General features: G+C 45.4%; 1 protein-coding gene across 2 annotated transcripts; it reads right to left on the reverse strand.

Annotated features, from left to right (window-relative positions):
• Window positions 1–1,306: 1,306 nt before the first annotated feature.
• On the reverse strand, window positions 1,307–20,406 carry Zbtb43 (zinc finger and BTB domain containing 43). Of its 2 annotated transcripts, XM_051185242.1 has the most exons (3): window positions 20,273–20,406; window positions 16,538–16,598; window positions 1,307–6,277 (listed from the first exon to the last, which is right to left on the reverse strand). In XM_051185242.1, the coding sequence occupies exon 3, from the start codon at window positions 6,252–6,254 to the stop codon at window positions 4,851–4,853; it is 1,404 nt and encodes a 467-aa protein (XP_051041199.1). In that variant the 5' UTR covers window positions 6,255–6,277; window positions 16,538–16,598; window positions 20,273–20,406; the 3' UTR covers window positions 1,307–4,850. The 2 variants fall into 2 exon arrangements, with proteins under 2 accessions (XP_051041199.1, XP_051041200.1); XM_051185243.1 differs by lacking the exon at window positions 16,538–16,598 and having other exon boundaries at window positions 20,273–20,399.
• Between the last annotated feature and the right edge of the window lie 384 nt (window positions 20,407–20,790).

Genomic DNA, 20,790 nt, shown 5'->3' on the forward strand with positions numbered 1-20,790 from the left:
TTCTGTGGCTTGGTGGGAAGCTATCCCTGAGCCAACTAGGAAGGAAGCTAAATAAACCCGCACAGGTGCTGTAGACTCCATCTGGGTAATGCCTTTCACATGCCACCTCCTTTGTTCCCATTTGTGCCACCCCATCTTCCCTTTGTGCTCACATGCTGCTGTCATTAGCCCTGTGGCCTCCACCCTGCTACCTGACTGCTGTAGTTCCTGCTGCACTGTCTACCAGGACCTCAAGGAAGGGGTGGCAAGAAGAGTTAAGGGGCTCATCATCTCATCATGACAGACATAGTGCTCTTTGCCTGTGGTCAGAATGGGCAGGCTTCACCTCAAAAAAAAAAAAAAAAAAAAAAAAAAAAAAGAGGCTAGATAGTCTTCTGGGGGTTCTACCCATCTAGAGAACGCTAAATGAGTCTAGGCAATCTGGAGCTGGCTTCAAAATCAGCGACGGGGTGGGGGCTCATCTCACAACAAACAGTGGCAACAGAAGGTTTGTGTGGGATGATGGTTAAGTTTGGTCTAAAACAAGCAGTGTCTCTGGTAATGAGCTGTTGTTAGGAAGTAAGTGGGGCCTCTGAAGAAGGCTGCTGCCTTTCCAGGGCTGGGCTTTTGGGGTGGGGGGGAAGCGATGCAGGAGGGAGGGCAGACCAAGGGGAAACAAGGTGTTGACAGAGGCACATGGGGACATCAAAGAGCAGAAAAGCCTGCCAGTGCATGTGGCAGCCACACTGTCCTGCTGCTCTGGAATCTTGGCACCACTGGATTGTGCTGTGCAACAGCTGTCTTGTGAAATAAGGGCACCTGAGGTATCAGCAGAGGTCCTGGTGAGAAATAGGCATAGGGTGAAGTACCTGAGGGCTGGAAAAAGGCAGGGACCAATCCTGAGCTTGAAATAACGAGAGGGTGTGGTGGTGCTAAGCCTCAGCTGTTTTAGAAGAGGAGCCTGGCCATTGCCAGCCTGCACCTAGAGGAGGCAGCCAAGTGTGAGTCTCTCAACCTCTCCATCGGTCCTCCCAGACTGAGCAACTCCAATGGCTCCTGACCAGAAGCCAAGGCAGAACCCAGAAGCAAGTCAGCCTCTTCCCAGGGGAAGGGGGGAGCCAGGAGGATATCCTGCAGAGTAAATGTTTTTCCCTGACTCTTCTGGCAGGTGGGTTTGGATGAAATAACCATCAGTACCCATTACTGAGACTAGTAACTCACTGATTTTGAGATCTGCCTATGCGGTCTTTACTTATTAAAAGGCGATGGCACAACTTTAATCTCAGGCTAAAAAGTCAGAAACAAAACACAAGAGAAAAAACACAACTTTGTACAAAATGGACAGGTAACATTTATTAAAACGTGTCATACAAAAGGGCATGGTCTCTTCTATAAGAAGAAAATATTAAACAGTAACATTCAGTTAAAACCACGCTGTACACCAAAGACAGCAATTCTAGAAAAAACTAACTTCTGCAACATAGGCAGTTCACAAAGTATCCATGATATGCACCTAATGACAATCTGTTTATCATCCCATGGTTCTGTGGCCTAAGAGTCACCTGACTTGCATAAATAAAGTCATTTTCTGGAAGAAACATTGGGAACCACATAAAAAGAAAGAAGGCAGCAGCCACTGACATAACACAGGCTTCAAGCAACACTTGAAAAAAAAAAAAAAATCACATTTGCAAAGGTGTTCCAGCATGTTCCCACAGGGCACTATCAGTAGAGATCTGCAATGACAAACTAGTACCTTTAAATATGTAAAATATCAGAGAGAAAGAGAGAAAATAAACCCAAAGCAAACCTGGATTCACTAGTCACCAAAGCAACCTAAATCACAGGAGGCCAAGGGCAACCCTGCCCCCGATGCCCAGCATCTCCAAACTATCAAGAGTTTAGCAAGCACTACCTCATGTGTGGGACAGGCAAAGCTTCGCTGCAACCTTGGGGACCCAGCTGCAGCACATGGTTTCCAGAATGCAGCCACAGCCTTTGTTCCTCACCTTCCCTTCCACACTGGCACACAGCATTCCCAGCAGCTAAAAGGGTCAGAGTAGTTCAGTAAAGGCCCCCTGCAATGGAGGGAATCCTCTAGGGCAGGCTCTGAAGAACCTGGCCAGAGAAGGGGAGCTCAGAATAACGGCACAAGGAGCCGGACCATGCAGCTCACTGACTTGTGCATCCAAGATTGAAGGTGTGGTGCATGCAGATTGTGAACTGCAACCAGTGGGGCTGGAAGCCCTTTCCTAGAAGGACTGAAGAAAAACCAGTCAAGGCTCAAAGTAGAGAACAAACACCTTGCTGGTGGGCCATTGATGAAGTCCCTGAACACTGGACAGTGCTGTCCCTACTATTCAAGCTCGTCCGGAAGGGCGGGGACTTCCTAAGGCAGTGAGGAAACCAGTACTATAGCAAAGCAGGGGGGCAGGAAGGCCCTCTAATGGGAAAGGTAGGTCAGGAACCTTGATTCAATGCCTAGAATCCAGTTACTCCTCTGCCTCTAAGACCTAGGACACCCCACCTATTCATGGGGTCTGCCACATTCCAGCTGAACAAAAGTTTTGTCATCATGCATGACAAGGGTACTGATTCAACACACGGATGTTGCCAGGGTGTTTTCTTTTTCCCTCAGATTCTTCTCCACAAGGGTCCTAGTTCTCATATGAATAGAGACTTCAATGGGCAATAGGCAGAAGGCAGGCAGTGAATAGGAGGTGGGCAGGGCAGGAATAGCTTCTAACTATAGATGGTTCAACTGCCTCAGGGTGGATATTACTAGCTTCACCCTCATACATCTTAGGGTCATCCCTAAACCCATTGGCCTCTCCCATGAGAAGACTAGGAGGCACATGTGAGTGTGGCTGTACAATCCCCTCCATGTGCATACACAGGACTGCTGCAGACTTCCACACTGGGAGATCATCTGAATGTGCCAAACCACCAGGAGGTATTATCTCGTTTCTAGGTAAAAACAAAACATAACAAAAACCCTACATCCATACTTATAATAATAAAATTTTAAATACAAAGTGCTTTTATATACCAAGATTGATACAGTGTTCATAAATAGATCCCTGTTTTACAATCTTGATCACAAGCATTTACTGGCTAAATGCGTGTCCCTATTTTCTTTCCATTTCCCAAACAAAGGTCACAGGTGAACTCTTGGTATCAGAAACCTCATGATCAGAAGCCCTTGCCAGAAATATCAAAGAAAAACTTTAAAAACAAAATTTCACCCCAAATCCAAGAAAAAAGAATTTTTATTTTAAGGAAAAAAGTTTCTACTTAGCAGTAAAAGACTGTGTAGGGAAAGGCGACACAGGAGCAACACCCTGTCCTACTGTCTAGCTAGAGATGACAATCTGACACAGCCTAGAGTCATCTGAGAAGGGAGTCTAAGTTGAAGGACTCCCAAATCAGACTGGCCTGTGGGTATGTCTGTGGCTGATAGTCTTGTCTTGACTGTCAATATTCAAGTTCCTGCTGTGATTTACCCCAGAATGGACTGTGACATGGTAGTGTAAACCAAGCCGAATAAACCCTACCCCCTGAGCTACTGTTGGTCAGAATGTTATCCCAGGGAAGAAAAGCAGACAGACACTCACCCCAGGAAGAGCCTCAGGCCTGTCACGTGCTTAAAAAGGCTCTCTGAATGCAAGACTTCTTTACAACCTAAAATATTCACTCTAGGGAGAGGAGGCCTTGAAGGGCGGGGTGGCCTTCCTTCCCTTAGTGGGTGTAAACTACTGGGACTTATAAATGTGTGCAGCTTTCTCTGTGACCGAGGAACAGAAATCTGTAGATGATGTTGCTTAATGAAGGACTCTTCACACTCTGAATGCAGGTCTCATACAGAGCTGACAGTACCGCTCAGTGTCCCTCTAAAACAGCATTCCCCACACCAGTGTATTTTTGAGACCTTTCTCAAGTATAGCTTTCTGTTTTTATAAGTTACTGTCTCTGCTGAGTATGGGAGTGTCCCACTCACAGATAAGTCTTAGCCATGCATTCTGGCTAGGTCCCATGAACTGTGATCCCTGGCTGACCCTTGTTAGGAAGCACCATGATCTAAGGCAGTAGGGCCACAAGACACTGCCAGTACTGTGATCAGTCACTGCAGGTTGGATGTCTAGTCCAGCTGTTACCATTAAATAAGGGAAGCGTAGGGTAACAAATTAACTAGAAACACCTACCTCTGGCACCCACAGACTTAAAAGGAGACACAATGGTTCAAACCCAATTAAAACTAAACACAAAACCGTGCTTTGTCAAGAGTCTGAAGCACTCTAACAGGAGCCAAGTCATCTGCTTTGGACTCAGGTCGACTGAGCGTTGCCACAGTTTCAGCTAGAACCTTAGAAAGCATGAAACTAGACATGGAAGAGCTCTGTTCACATCTCAGCCCAGGAGTCAGGCTGGTGTAGCCTTGAGAAGAGTAGCATCCAGTGATGCGCTACCAAAGCAAAGCCCCAGAACCCCTGCATCCACCAGGGGAAAATAAAATGCAACACATCTCAGGGCACTGCGTGATAGACAACTGCTTCCACCTGAGTGAACTGGTGGGTTAGTCGGCCACTATGTCCAACGCCTCAGTCACTGCTGGCTGGAAGGGCTATCTTGCCAGCTGGGCACTGGGTGAACTTATTCCTACCATCCATTCTAGGCCAGGACCAGAACATACAAATTTGAGGGATTAAATTTTTTAATTGGCCTACTTAGAGCTGGTCTTTCAGAAATATCTTCCTTTTTTTCTTTTTAAGCTTCTCTCATAATAGCAAGTGGCACGCATCATCTGTGCCCAGATTTGCATTAATTACCATAGTTTATTTTTGTGCATGCCACTCAAGGGCCAGAACCTATTTTTAGTTAGCCTCAGTTGTATTCTGCTCAGCCTTTGCAGCTTCATAGGACTTGGTACAAGAAGTCACATGCCTGTGGAAACTGTCCCTCCACATAAATCTCTTTGCACAGATATTACACTCATAGGGCTTTATGCCTGTATGAATTTTCATGTGGCCCACGAGATGGTGCTTCATTTTGAATTTCTTACCACAGACACCACAGCCATAAGGGCGAAGACCGAGGTGCATGCTCATGTGTCGATCTCGCTGACTCTTGTGTGTGAAACTTTTCCCACACTGACAAGGATACAGCTTGTCAGTGGCTGAGAATCCTAAGTGGGACGCCTCTTCTTTTATCCCCGTCACCATTTCAATATTCTCACTGTAGCCTGCTGCAAGGGCAGCCTCTTGTCTGTGTCCAATTAGATTCCCATCCAACCTTTCTCCAGAAAACTCTTCCATGGAGGAGCCATAGAAGTCCACCTGCTCATCATAGTTGCTCTCCTCTGCTTGCTCATCAAACTCTGCTTCCACTTTCTTCTCCACAATTTGGAAGTCCTCCTCCACCCCTGAAGGCTGGACCAAGTGCTCTGTCTGCATGGTGTTAATGGACTCAGTGACCTGGTGCTCATCGTAGGCCGCATGCACATCCATGCCCTCACACGTCTGTTCCAGGCGCTCAGGCTTCACATGGATCCAGCGTTTGTGAGCCATTATGCTGGGCTTGCTGTAGAGAGGCCGGGTGTAGTGGAATTCAGCACTGTCGCTGGCCCCCTCCTCCCCATCCTGGCTCGCCATCTCGGTGCTCAGTCGGTCATGCTCTGTGGATGAGTTACTGGGCAAGTACTCGTGCTCAGTGAGCTGAGATGACAGCTCATCTTTGGTGCTCTCCTCTTCATTCTCACCATCCCTCAGTTCCTGTGTTTTGGGGAAATCAGTATGTGCCCCAGAACCCAGCTCAAAGCTCTCTACCAGGCCATTATAGTTACTGCTACTGGGAGACTGGTGGTCACTGCCATGGTTTAGCTTCTGACATAGAACTGTGGGGTTTCCCTCTAGAACCTCAGTGCATTTGTCCACCACATGCCACATCTGGAGGAAGCTGGCTGCTGTTAAGTAACTAACAATTTCTGGAGCAGGCATCACAAGGCGTCCTGTGTAGCTAGAGAGGAGAATGTTCTCAAATACTCTTGGGTTCATCACATCAGGCAAAACAATTCTCCTACTGTTTTTCAGGAGTACTTGGTCACAAAAGTACGGTGAACTGGCAGCAAGAACAGCTTTGTGTGCCCGGAAAATGTGGCCTTGGACAACAATGGAGACATCACATAACTGTCCTTGTTGGCGCTGCTGGTTTAGTTTCTGCAGAATGGTGCTGGAAAAATCTGGAAACTCTACTCGAAAAGAGTTTGTTCCAGGCTCCATTTCATCACCAATCTTGTTTAGTGCTGCAAGAGAAAGAAAGGTTAGTGGTAATTCCATCCTCAAAGCAGCCCAGCACACCAAGACAAGTCCCAAGTTCCATCAAGTCCTCTAGCCTCTAGGCACTCAACCAAAGGAGCCATTCCTTGAGACAAGCTGAATAATGTGATTCTTCCTGTGTATAAATCCTTTAAGCAAAACAAAGTAACTATTTCTAATAAAAACAAACATGATTCATATCAAAACAAATGAAGGGGGAGGAGGAGGAACAACAGGAACATGGGAAGGACCAGGGGAGAAACAAAAAGACTATGGGTAGGGGTAGGAATATAGCTGTGGGGTGGGGAAAATAACATGTGTGCTTAGCTTGTATGTCTCTGGGTTCCATCTCCACGAGCACTCCAAAAGGAAAGAAAAGAAAAGATTCTTAAGATAGAAATGGCCAGGTCACAGCCTATGAGCACAAGGACAAATGTTTGGTTCCCTTGAACCCAAGTAAAAGGATGGGTATGGCTGATAGCTGTGACCCTAACACCTCAGGGTGGAGATTTGAAGATGACCCCACCCAGCTTGTGGGACAGTCAATTTAGCCAATCAGTTGGCCCCAAATTCATGGAGCCCCTGTTTCAAGAAATAAGGCAGAGGACAAAAAAGGATGATCCGAGGCTTCCACGGACAACCATGCACATGTGCACACATGCATACCCACGTGCATACACACGAACACAAAGAGCTACAACTGGTCTCAAATTCAGGGGAGAACCTAGAGAAATGGCTCTGAAAACAGAATCAAGGAAATTATACAATTGGTCTGTTAGCTGAGTCCTACAGATCACTCTTGAGGTCATGGAGATAGATTAGCTCCTTCAGGACTTCTGACGTTTTGAGCACAGCAAGGTTCTCTATCTGGTTGTCTCCCCATACAGCTGGATGACACACTTATAGATCTACTAGGTGATAGCTATTGTCCCTGACAATAGACTTAGAAAATATTAAGAATGGTCTATGCTGCTGCTGGGAACATCCTGGACACTGCATGAGATAGTTCCCCACAAGACAGGGTCCATTAGAGGTCCTGCAGGTTCCCTGATTCTGCAGTTTATCAAAGTATACAGAACACCTAGAGCAGGGCCTAGGGGAGGATGGCTCAACATGGGAAGTGCTTCCCTGCACCCATGTAACACTCAGCAGCCTGCCTGTAATCCTAGTAGAGATGGATTCCTGGAGCAAGCTGGCTGGACTGGCCTAATTAGTGAGTTCTGGGCTAAGTGAGAGAATGTGGCTCAATACACTAGTGAGAGTGACCAAATAAGACAGACATCAGTTGCTGGCTTCCACCATGTGCACACTACACACAAATGAGCAAACATGCATATACATATGCATACACTTGCCCCAAAGACACACAGAAAACATATACAGCATTTTTCATTGCCCTGTGTCACTTTGCTCTGATACTAGAAAGCAATCATCAATAAACACCAAGCTTTCTAAGTAACAGATAAAGAGCTGGACAGATCAAACAAAGATCCAGTCACTCTTCTTTGTTAAAATTTAATTTATATGTTTAGTTTATGTGTGTTAGGAAGGGTCTTATGTGTTAGCGTGAATGAAGACCAGAGGTCAACATTAGTCTATGTCTCAGAGGACTCCATGTTGTGATTTTAGGACAAACTCAGGATGGCTGGCCACCCCAGCTGCAGAGATCACCTGTCTTCCTCTCCAGTGCTGGGATTACAAGCAAATACCACCAATTCCCACTTTTTATTTAGGTGCTGATCCTCATGTTTGCTGGGCAGTTTACCATTTAAGCCATCTATTACAGTAGTTCTTAAAAGTCTTCCTTATAATTCTTGCATCATCCTTCAATTCCTCAGAAATCACTCTTGAATGACAAGAGAGATGACAAATGAAGAAACTGAGGTGTTCTTAATAATCACTCTGTGTAGACAGGTGGTGATGGTACATGTCTTCAATCCCAGCACTTGGGAGGCACAGGCAAATGGATTTCTGTGAGTTCAAGGCCAACCTGGTCTACAAAGTGAGTTCCAGGCCAATCAGGACTATTAATTACACAAAGAAGCCCTATCTAAAAAACAAACAAAAAATAATTACTATGTGTCAAATGTGGCATACCATTTTCCATGTGTTTTTGTTTTAATTGTTTTGAGACAAGGTCTCTCTCTCTCTCTCTCCCTCTCATCCCCCTCCCACCACCCCCCCCCAACCTGGAACTATGTAGATCAGCAGGCCTCTGCCTCCTAAGTGCTGAGATTAAAGGATTAAAGGCTCCTGCCTCTACTTCTTGAGTGCTGGTACTAAAGGTGAACACCACCACACCTGGCTTTCCCTTTCTTCCTCTTCTCCCAGAGCTGGCTTTGTGCTAGATGAATGGGCTGTCGCTGAGCTCCAGGCCAGTCCCCCACTCAAGTATTCAGCAAATGCAGGGCTCAATGTTCTTAAATTCAGTTATTTTAAGCAACTTTCCTAAAGTTAAAAGCTTGTTCTAACTAAGTAGAGAGCTGAATCGAGGTCAGCGTTAACTCCAAAGCCTTATGGGGTTTCCCCATAGGCTTTTCACAGCACCCTGACTCCTCCAAGGAAACCAGAATGCTAGACCAGTCATTAATAATCTTTAGTTAAGGCAGTACTTTTTGAAGAAGGCATTAATTTATGGTTTTATACATCCTAAAACATTTTATAAACATAAAATGAAAATAGAGCATAAAATAAACTGTTTAGTATGTGTTAAGGTTCCCCCCCCCTCTTTTTCAAGATAGGGTTTCTCTGTGTAACCCTCTATAGACAGGCTGCCTCTGCCAGAACCACCCAGCAGGTGTTCTAGTTTGTAAAAGAAACACAGACCTTGCATTTGCATGGTGGAAGATGAATGTCTATGTAAATTCAGAGCCGGAGCCTGGGCTGAGGGCATCTGGGTGGAGAGCTTCTAGGTATTTCTTGCCAAAGTAGAATTTTGGTTTGAAAGGGGGAGAACAGTGCTAGACTAGAAATCAGGAGTTGAGTATTACAATTGCTGTGCTGTGCTGTGAATGAGCAATTGATGCTTGAGGACAGACTTCTCAACATCAGCTCTGGACTCCTATCCTCCCACCTCCCATTTCCCTGACAACACATGGACTTTTAATCCAACTGGGCTTGCCAGATCACCCTCCAGGAAAGCTGATAGATACACTTTAAGGAGACAGGAGTACTTATCCCCATACTGAGATAATATATAGGACAGAAGTTTCTCTCTCAATGCAGCCACAGCTTGCAGAAATTCAAACGGCCTGCCTGCTCTCTACTTCCCTATCTCTTACCACCACTGGCCCATATCCAAAGCATGCTTGCCCTGATCCTGAGCTTCCTTATCTTATTTTTGAAGATACCTCACTTCACACAAGCGCTTGCTGGTCTCCATCGCAGAGCCCGACTGCCATCTTCACCTCTTTCTCTTACTCATCTGCCTCCTCCCAGTAGGCTCCAAGACCCAGTGTGCCTGTCCTTCCTCTCTAATAAAATGTTCCTCAGGCTTCCTGGATTGTCCTAAAATCTACAAAAGGGACTGGGATTCCTGGCAAATGGCAGCAGTGTTGGTTGCACAACTCAGAGTCAATTAAAAGCTGGACACAGAGGTGACACCTATTAACTCAGCATGGAAACCTAGGTAGGACAACTGTGAGTTTGAGCCCATTTAGTTTATGTAGCGAGACTGCCTCAGATAATCAAGTTAACTGAAGATCACATTTCACCACAAAGGGGGGAAAAAAAATAACTAGAAAACATGCCATGCTTGTTTAGCTGTGTCAAGGTGGTAACTGTCCTTGTCTTAGGGTGGATGTGGCCTTGCTCCATAATCTCTGAATTTCTAAACAGACTCAGAAGTGGCTGTGACCTGTTTAGACTAAAGTGGCTGTTTCAATTGGCTAAAATCCCAGCACTTGGAAGGCAGGCCTGCGCCGTCACCTGGCAGAATGCACCCTGACCAGCCCAGGGTCCTATGGCTGCTATGTTACTACAGTCTGCAAGCAGGTGCAAAGGTTTCTTTAAGAGGCAAACTGCACCCACCTCCCCCTCTGTTTTCAACATCTGAGGAAGGAGACAGATCTCTGTTCTGTACCCCCCTCCTTTATTTCTTCTCTCTCCCTTCCCTATAAAACTTCCTTCCTTTCCATGTAAGTTCTGCCTGATGGCATGTTTGTCCTCCACCATGGGATCCGCCAAGGTGCAGGCTAGAGGATCTCTGTGAATTCAAGGCCAGCCTGGGCTACATAGTAAGTTCCAGGAGAACATCAAGAAACATTACCCTTCTTTTTTTGTTTTCTGAGATAAGAGTTTTTCTGTGTAGCCGTGGCTAACCTCAAACTCACAGAGTTCTGCCTTCTTAATTAAATCATCACCTGGAGATAGGGTCTCTCTGTAGCTTTTGGAGCCTGTCCTGGCACTCTACAATCAGGCTGGCCTCAAACTCAGAGATCTGCCTGTCTCTGCCTCCTGAGTGCTGGGATTAAAGGCATGCGCCACCACCACCCAGGAACACTGCCATTCTTACATGGGGTTTATAATTTGTCAGAGGGAACAAACATGTTCAGCATGGCATTCAAGCAAAGGCCATAAGAAGAACCCAGAGTGGGGTAGCATGTAGTCACAAGGTCCTATCACCTTTTAATTTGGAGACAGGTTCTCATATATCATGTTTTTTATGGAAATAATCCAAGTGATATGAAAAATGTGCTGAATTCCAAGATCTTAGAGAATGGTGCCAACTGTGAGCCACAGGCTTTTTAAAGTCAGAGTTAAATTGGATGCAGTGGCACATGCCTTTAATCCCAGCACTTGGGAGGCAAAGGCAGGCAGAGCTCTGTGAGTTCAAGGCCAGAGTTGAGTGCCAGGAGAGAAACCTTGTCTTGAAAAAATGAGAGAGTGAGAGAGAGTGAGAGAGAGTGAGAGAGAGAGAGAGAGAGAGAGGGAGGGAGAGGGAGAGAGGGAGAGGGAGAGAGGGAGAGAGAGAGAGAGAGCGCTTCTGGAGTAGGAACCTAGGGGGAAAAATGCTGAGCTGACCAGCAACCCCACTTCCTGCTCCAGGCAGTCTTAGCAGTAGCACCAATCTCCAGAAAACTGACAATGCCTCACCCTCCTGGCAAGGTGGGGTGTCCTAGTCAGTCTTAACTGTCTATACAACCTAGAGCCATCTGAGAAGAAAGCATTGGCAGGAAAACACCTGAATCAGATTGGCCTGTGGCCATGCTTATGCCTTGATTATTAATGCTGTAGGAGAGCTCAGCCTACTGTAGGTGGCACCATCCCTAAGCAGGAAGCCTTGGGCTGTATAGGTAACTAGTAGACCATACGTCTGAATGAGCCAGAGTGAACCAGTAAGCAGTTTTCCATGGTTCCTGCCTTGATTTCCCTTTCTGATTGGAGTGTGACCTAGTAGTGTGAGCTGAATAAACCCCTTCCTCTCAAGTTGCATTTAAACAGTGTTCTATTTATCACAGCAACAGAATGAAACCACAACACTAGGTTTCGGCATTAAGCATGAGGAGTGAGTGTCAGAGTAAGGTGTTTCAAGGTTAATGTGTCCACAGACTAAAGGAGAAAGTCTAAACTTGGAAGACAGCGAATGGGATTTACAGAATTGATGGGTAGGAAGCTACAATACTGTGAGCCTTAAGTGGTACCATCAAGAAAATAAAAGAGACTACACACACACATAATAGGAGACTGTATTTGCATACTACTATGAATAACCTATACTGACTGTATACAAAGCCTACACTCAGTAGTAAACAATCCAATAGAAATGAATGGACAAATATCCCAAAAGGCATTTGTTTCTCCAAAGAGAAACACCCTCATTAACAATACTCAGCACCAGCAGAGCAATACCAGAGAATGCCTGTGTACTACTGTGTGCAAGGTACCTGGTTTCATGCCCAGCACTACATCTTTCCCTGTCCCTAAAATAACTAAAACAAATCCTTTTCTCACCCACTAGGATGGCATGAAAATGAAGCATTAACAATTGTTAGTATGTCCCATGGACACTAGAACACACTTGTTGGTAGGCATGGACATAGTTTAAAAGCTGCAGAAAAGGGGTTGGGAGTTTCTCAAACAGTTAAATAGATGTAACCCAAGAATTCTACTTTTGAGCATATGCTCAACAGATAGAACACATGATGTTCATATCAAAGCTCATAGTAGCATTATTAAACAATAAAAGTGTGTATCAAGTAATGACTACATAAAACAAAAGCACATCTAAAAGATATCTGGCAGTAAAAAAGAACAAGATGTCAACATGGGAGGGCCCAGAGAAAAGATGATAGAAAGGAGCCAGGGCTGGAAAGTGGCTGGGCCCCAGGGGCCAGGAAGCTCTGGGGTTTATACTCAGCATCATAAAGAACAAGACAAAGGAGGAGGAAGGGATTAAGGGAGGATAAGCAGGATATGGAAAGAGAAAGGAAGGAGAGGAGAGGAGAGTGAATTTAGGAGGGAGGGAAGAGCTAGAAACAAAGGGACACTATTTTCATAATTTCATTATAAAAAGACAAAACAAATTTAGAAAGTGGATTAGTGACTTGTCAGAAGCTAGAGATAAAGGCAGCGAGTGATTAATAATTAGGTGTTTGGTCAGGTGTGGGGGCACACACCCTGAATTCCAGCAGGCAGTAGATCTCTGAGTTTGAGGCCAGCCCAGGTCTATAAAGACAGCCAGAGCTACAGAAAAACCTGTCTTAAAAAAAACAAACCCCAAAACCAAAAACTTAATGCTTTCTTTTTGAGACAGGGATCTAGCTATGTAGTCTAGGAAGCCTCAGTCTCCATTCTCCTACCTTAGCATCCTAAGTGCTGGTATTACAGATGCATGCCATCATGCCCAATTGCCAATGCCAACTGTAAAGGTTTGTGGTTTTTTTTTTTTTTTTTTTTTTTTTAACCCTCAAGCAGAACATGATGCTATTTTGGAGCAGGAAATACCTTGGACAGGTAGCTATGGCTACCAATAAGCAAAATTAATATAGAGACAGACAGGACTATTATAGAGATGTTGACATTCCCTAGCACGTGAATGAGGGAAGGTCCAAGACTATCACTAGGGAGTCTAGCTATTACTTCCTCATGACCCCATCCATCCCCCAACTCCCCAAGTGAACTACAGGAGGTGAGAGGTCAACTGAAAGGGGAGACTCCATAATGCTGTTTTCTTGAGAGGTCATTATCTATGCTGGAGTGGAGCTCACCCATGGTCCTGTAAATAGACCCTCATCCATGTTCTGTAGCAAGCAAGCCCAATAAACTCACTGGTTCACTAAGTTGGACTCTGGTGGAATCGTACTTTGCTCGGTCCTTGGTGACCTACCTATCTGGGATGAATAAACATTTGTTTGCATCTCCCTAGGAAAAGTTAATGCAACACTGGGTAACTAGGAAAATATCATTATTATTAGAATAGCAGCTCTTTGTTAATGTACAAGTACATGTCTCACAGTATCTATGGGGGTTGGTTCCAGAACTACCCCTCAAACATATAAACTCCATGGACGCACAAGTCATCTGAAGAAAATGGCTGAATATTTACAATGCTACCTACTTTTATGTCTTCAAGAATATTTTAAAATCTTAAGATCACTCAGACTAGCGGCAGCGGTGGTGTCGCATGTCTTTAATCCCAGAACTCAGGAGGCAGCGGCAGGTTGTTCTCTGTGAGTTTGAGGACAGCCTGGTCTACAGATTAAGTTCCAAGACAGCTAGGGCTGTTACAGAGAAACCCCGTCTCGAAAACAAAACAAAACGACCACCCATAATCCCTGACATGCCTCCAGAACAGGGCCAGACTACACCGCTTAGGGGAGGGCAAGAACATCTACACACAAGCAATACAGTTGCAATCTTTTAAAAAAGATTTACTCTACCTACCTATCTTTTAGTTTTTTGAGACAGGGTTTCTCTGTATATCCCTGGCCATCCTGGAAGTCCTTAGTAGACCAGGCTGGCTACAAACTCAGAAATCTACCTGCCTCTGTCTCCTGAGTGCTGGGATTAAAGAAGGGAGCCACCACTGACCAGCAATTTAATTGTATTTTTAACTATGTGTGTGTGTGTCTTTGTGTGGGCTTATGCATGTGAGTACAGGTGCTCTTGGAGGCCAGAAATTGGTACTTGATCCCAGGAATTGAAATATCAAACAGGCAGCTGGGAGCTACCTCATGTGGGAACTGAATTCTTCTCTGCAAGAGAAGTATGTGTTCTTAATCACTGAGCCATCTCTCCAGCCTGTCCTAAATATTTCCCATCTGTGAAGGGTTGACTCAACTTCACTGCCACGGAGACTCTGCACAAAGCACTTCATATTCTCCACCTTATTTGGTCTGCTTACAACACTTGATAGTTTGACGAGCCCAAGAGAACGACCTATTTACCCAAGGTTGTTTATTGGGGGAGTGGTCAGATTTAAACCCAACATGTTTAGGCGAATCAGAGTCCGGGTGCAGTAGGGTCAGGAAGGAAGGAAAACACGAACATGTTTCACAAACAACCTAAATAATCCTTTTTTTTGAAATAAGGCTTCATTATATTGCCCACACTAGTTTCAGACTTGGGGCAATCCTCTCTTGAGTGATGGGATTATAAGCATGTGCCACCACACCAGCTCTAGGTAATCCATAATTTAGATTATTAGCAATTCATTAATAAACTCAAGCATTTGCCAACCTCAGACTTAAACTAGCAATTTTATGTCACCTTGTACATAATTTAAAAACTCTAATAGCAATGGTTCTTCTAAAACAATTTATACCAATCCTAGCTCATTCCTTTCATCATTCATGGAAACTATATGGCTTTTTTTGTTTTTAGACAGGGTTTCTCTGTATAACCCTGGAATTCTTGAGATCTACCTGCCTCCGGGATACTGCTTTTAAAGGTACGTGTTTAATGGCTTTTTAAAGCAGAAGAGCTGGTGATAGGGCTCAGTGGGTAATACGGCCAGCTGCCAAGCCTAAAACCTGACTTCAATCCCCAGGATCCTCATGGTAGGAGAGAATAGGTTTTTCTAAGTTATCCTCTGACTTGTACATGTTGCAGGCATAGGCCCACACATACAAAGTAAATATAAATAAAAAAGTTTAAAATAAAACCAAAATAAAGCAGAAGCTAAAGGGCCTTCTATTGAAGACCCCCTGAAAAAGACCGCCTCTATCATCCCTCCCATGCCGATGAGCTGAGCAGTAGCCACTATTTATTCTTTAGCTGAGAAATTTGTATATCAAATCATAAACACCATTTTAACAAGGACTAAACACCCTGAAAGCACAGAGACAGCAAGGAAACAGGGAGGCAGATCTACCAGTGCCTATACGGAAGCCCTCCAGGGATATCTTTAATCAGAGCATATGGTAATTTGCATGCTCACTGTAGAAGGCATTTAAGCACAGTAAATGTTGCTTTAGGAAATTTAAAGTCTGGCACAAATGTAGAAAAAATACCAACACCCCATGCCTACCCAAATTCTCGTTAGTCAAATGCTTTGCAGCTACAACAAAATGTAGCCTATAAATCCGGGCCCTGCAGAGAGCCCTTCACAGCTTACTTTCTGAGAGAAAAGGGAAGCTTATAAACTCACATGACAAGACTTCCTCAGACCACACTGCTCAACAGGTGGCAGAACCCAGAAATTCTCAGTAAGTAAAAAAAAAAAAAAAAAAAAAAAAAAAAAAAAATTATTTGACAGAAATTTCCCTTGAAATTAAGGGCCTTATTAATAGGAATTACTCTGGTGACTAGCCGTAAAATGTGCAGGGTTTCTTCTTCAGATAAATCATCTGACAAGGAGTTAAGAGACAGCACTAGCTACTTTTCAAAGGGCTTAGGTTTGATTCCCAGCACCAACATGACAACTCTTAAGCAACTCTAGTCCAAGAATCTACTCTGATATTCTCTTCTGGCCTCTGTAAACACCAGCCTCACATGAAGGCAAAACATCCATACACATATAGTAAATAAAAACAAAACAAGCCAGGCAGTGGTGTAGCACGCCTTTATTTCCTTCCAGCACTTGGAAGGCAGAGACAGGTGGATCTCTGTGAGTTGAAGGCAAGCCTGGTAAACAGAGCTAGTTTCAGGACAGGCTCCAAAGCAATAAATACAGAGAAACCCTGTCTCAAAAAACAAAAACAAAACAAACCAACAAAAATCTTAACAAACTACATTGTTTTTGCTGATAGGAAACTATTACAATAAATAGTCTTAAAAATTATGTTATTAGTACATTTATAGCTTACCCAGTGCAAAGCTGTATTTCTGGTGATAATGTTCCTTATGCCATGGCCATCAAAGAACAATCTGAATGAATAGAAAGAGAAAATGCATTTCTCTACGTTAAACCAAACTGATTTCTGAAAGGAAAAATCACACTGAAAATTTAAGATGCTGAGTTTGAGGCTGTTCAGTGGTTCATGGCACCTATGTCAGGTGACTCACAACTAACTGCCTATAACTCCAGCTTCAGGGGACCCAATTCTCTCTTCTAGCCTCCACAGGTACCCTGATACACATAGTACTCTCACACACACACAGGCAAATAAAAATAAATCTTATACAAAAAGAAAAAGAACTTAGGACGCCCATGCCAGTCTGTGTACATGTACTCACTTGATGAACACTTTGCGAGGAGCAGGCAGAAAACTCATTAAGACTGTTGCTGTCCAGACAATGGTAGTACCCACCTATAATGCCAGAACCCAAGTGCTCGAAACAGTGAGTTCAGGGCTAGCCTGAGCTACACTGCAAGACTCCATCAAGTTTTTTTTCTTTTAAAGATTTATTTATTATGCATACTGTGTTCTGGTGCCAGAAGAGGGCACCAGATCCCATTATAGATGGTTATGAGCCACCATGTGGTTGCCGGGAATTGAACTAAGGACCTCTGGAAAAGCAGCCAGTGCTTTTAACCTGAGCCATCTTTCCAGTGCCTGCTTCTGTGGTATTTTAGAATAAAGTTTTTACTATATTTTAACTTGTTTTCCTGTGTTGTGCAAAGGCACACAGCATACATGAAGGTCAGAAGATAACTCACAGGAGTCAGTCCTCTCCTTCTACCACGTGGCGCTGGGGACGGACGGACTCCAGGTGTCAAACTTGGCACTGTTAGGCAGGGCCAGGCCATTTTGCATAGCTCCGCCATCCTGGCTGAACTGTGACAACACCTGTAACAACTGTACTTTCGTCTTATGAACTAAAATGATGTATTTCTATCCATTCTTGCCTTCCTGCCTGGTCAAACCCCAGGGATGGCCAGTAGGACAGATGCTTATTGATCACCTAACAGTCTTAGGTATAACTAACTGACTGACTATAAGGGACCCTCTTCCTGCCACAAGGGCCCAGACTCTCATTAGCCCCTGCCATGCTGATGCCTATGTTTATCTTTTTGTTAATCACTCTTCTAGAACATTTATTATCCCAAAGAATGATCTGCCTCAGCGCCCACCTTGATCTTCAAACCTTTCGCAATGGTGTGGAAACCTGAGACGGCTCTACTGAAATGGGTTGCTCTCTGGGACCCTCCTCTTTGTTATTGCTTTCTCTCCATCTTACGCTAGCCAGGCAGCATTTCCCACTGAGGAATATTTCTGGTTTTCCAGGAGCTCCATCCATTTGTTGCCCTTCCCAGAAAACCTCAATCCTGGGACAGAGTGGTCTTTGAGGCTTGGGCAGTCTCTTCTGCCTTTAAAGGAGCTGAGTCTAAGGAAGCTTACTTTCCTCTGTTTACTGTTAGTGACATGTGTCACACCTCTGGAAGGAAATTCTGCTAGAAAACTGAGAAGTATGTTGTCTATCTTGAGACCCATTGTGAGGGTTTTGGTGACCTAATTGGGTCAGATAAGCAGCCCAACAGGAGCATCTATTTCTTTAAAATTTAGAACTTCAGCTGGGTGTGGCAGCCCCACAGGAATCTAACTCTTGGGGCTAGAAGTACGAGGGTCAGGAGTTCAAGGTCATCACACTGGGCGGTTCAGTATATATTTTGCAGGTTTGTTTTGCTTTGAGACAGGGTTTATCTATGTAGCCCTGGCTGTTCTGGAACTCCTGTAGACCAGGTTGGCCTGGGAACTCACAAGAGATTAAAGGCATGAGCCACCACCGTCTGTCTTGTTTTTCAAAACTCTTAAATCAAGATGGGTGGTGGCAGCCCATGTCTTTAATCCCAGAACTTAGGAGGCAGAGGCCAGAGCCACACAACAGAGAAACCCTGTCTTGAAAAACCAAAACCCTACAAACAAACCAAACCCAAACTAAACAAAGAAAAAAACCAAAACAACGCAAAAACCCCAAAATAAAAACTTGAAAAGTGAACAAATGTAAAGGCAGGAAAGATTTATAAAACAGGAAATAGACAAAAACTCAAAGGCATCACCTGTGAAGAAATAACAGACTATTTTCTACTCTAATAAAGGGAAAATTTTCCAGCTTCACAAGTTCTCTGCATGTCAAAGGCAATGTGCTTCTCCAGTTGCCACTAGGGTAAACTTCTGCACTGATTCCAAAGGGGCAAGGAGGGGAGGTAGGTGGGAAACTGCTACCATCTGATTTAAAGCAATCAGGGCCCCCAGACTCCTTTTGTAAGCCTTCAGCTGAACCTGCTGCCATTAAGAGCTTGCATCAATACAAGGGATTCAACTAAATGTTCCAAATCAAGTTTCTAAATTGCTCTGTGGACATGCTTATAGCAGCTTCAGAAGTCTCCAGAGTACCTTCTGCTGTGTGTATACAGTATAAACACAACACAAAACTTACCACTGTAACTTTGTGTAATGTTATGCTGACATTACATCATTCACACTGTTGTGTCCAATCCATTTCTAGAATGTTCTTACTATCTCCTAGAACTCAGTGCACACTGAACACAATATCTGACTCTAGCACTTGATAAATTGTTTTATGTCCTGTCTATTCCTGTATTTGTCCCTGTTTCTCACTTCTCAACCATAGTACTTTGGAAAAATGCAGGGTCTGAATTACTATTAGGTTTCTAAATTCTTCCCTTAGCTGCCCCTAAAAATTTTGCTACAGTGCTAAGGATCTCAAAGGCAGATGTCAACCTGGTCCTTCCTGAGCCTGTAGACATGATGGCCTGGTTAAACAGGGGCAGTGCCTGACAGCCCTAGAGGCCATCTCGGGTTCCTGGAAAGAGCAAATAACTGTGGAGAGCTGTGCAGACCACATGAAAGCGAAGTTCAGGATTCACTGGCTGCCTGAACCCTGGGATGGGCCTTCAGTTTGAGGGCCAGGAGCTCCCGACTTTGTGAGGTTAGGTGACACCGGTCAGAACTGAGGCAAGGCTGCGGTCGGGCCACTGAGAATGTCGCCCGGGCAGGCGAGTTTCACGGGGTCATGAGTCACCTTCCATGGCTCAGAGGTCCAGGCAGGACCCGCCCTGCCTAAATAAACCCAGTTGGGAGGGAGAGAAACAAGAACACAACATTGGCAGAGAGAAAAACACACAAATGGGCAAGGAGCCAGTGTGACATTCGGGCCCTGAACCAGAGGACCGCCTGAGGGGCAGAAGCAGTCAACAAACACTGAAACAAGGTGAACAGAGATAAAGACAAGGTCCCTAGACTGAGCTCCAGAGATACAAAGTCGAGAGAAACTCCAGCTGATGAGGGCTAGGTTGGGGACAAAAACAAGTGACAACGGAGTAACAAAAGAGGCGAAACTTAGAGCGGCGTCGGCTCGCGCGTGGGTGGCTCGACCCTGAGGTTGCCGCGCGGGCGGATCCTCCAAGCGCTCCGGCCTGCCGTGCACCTGCCGCGGGGTGACCTTGGACAGGAAGTCTCCCGGGTGGCGCTGGAGGCCTCGGGGCTCCGAGCCGGGGCGCCGGGGACTACGAAGTCGCTCGCGCCGTCCCGCGTCTCGGCCACCGGGGGGGCAGCTCTCGGTGAGCACCCCGTCCCGGACGCTCGTGACCCCATCCGTGACCTCCCGCCGCCGTCGGCTTCCCCACCCCGCCGTACCTGCCGACGGCTCCGCGCTTGCAGCTCCAGCCTACCGGAGCGCCTAGTCGCCCGCACGAAGGCCTTATTCTCCACCGCCACCGCGGGGACAGCTTCCGCCGGAGTCTCCCGCCTCCCCGGAAACGCTTCCAGGCCCCGCCCCCGAAACTGCCAGTGCTTCCGGAGGCGCGTCAGCGACGCTGTGGTGTGCGCATGCTCTAGGAGCCCTTTCAGGGAGGGTCTTCGGGAGAGCACGCTGAGGCGGCCAGTGCCTGCGCAGTAGGATCTAGCGCTGGTCACGTTTGGGGAGGCAGTACCTGGTCTATAAGAGTAAGCTAATTACGAGTTCGAAGTTCTTAGGAACAGCGAGCTACTTGAGCGGGTAAAGGCGCTTGCCGCCAGGCCTAATGGCCTGGGTTCTATCCTTGGAAGACACATGGTGGAAGGACTGACTCGCAAGTTGTCCGCTAACCTCCACAAGCACACTAGGGCAAGTGAGAGCTCTCCCTCACTCACCCCTAAAACATACACATGCATAC

Source organism: Phodopus roborovskii, unplaced genomic scaffold, assembly GCF_943737965.1.
Source record: "Phodopus roborovskii unplaced genomic scaffold, PHOROB, whole genome shotgun sequence".
Classification (NCBI taxonomy): domain Eukaryota; kingdom Metazoa; phylum Chordata; class Mammalia; order Rodentia; family Cricetidae; genus Phodopus; species Phodopus roborovskii.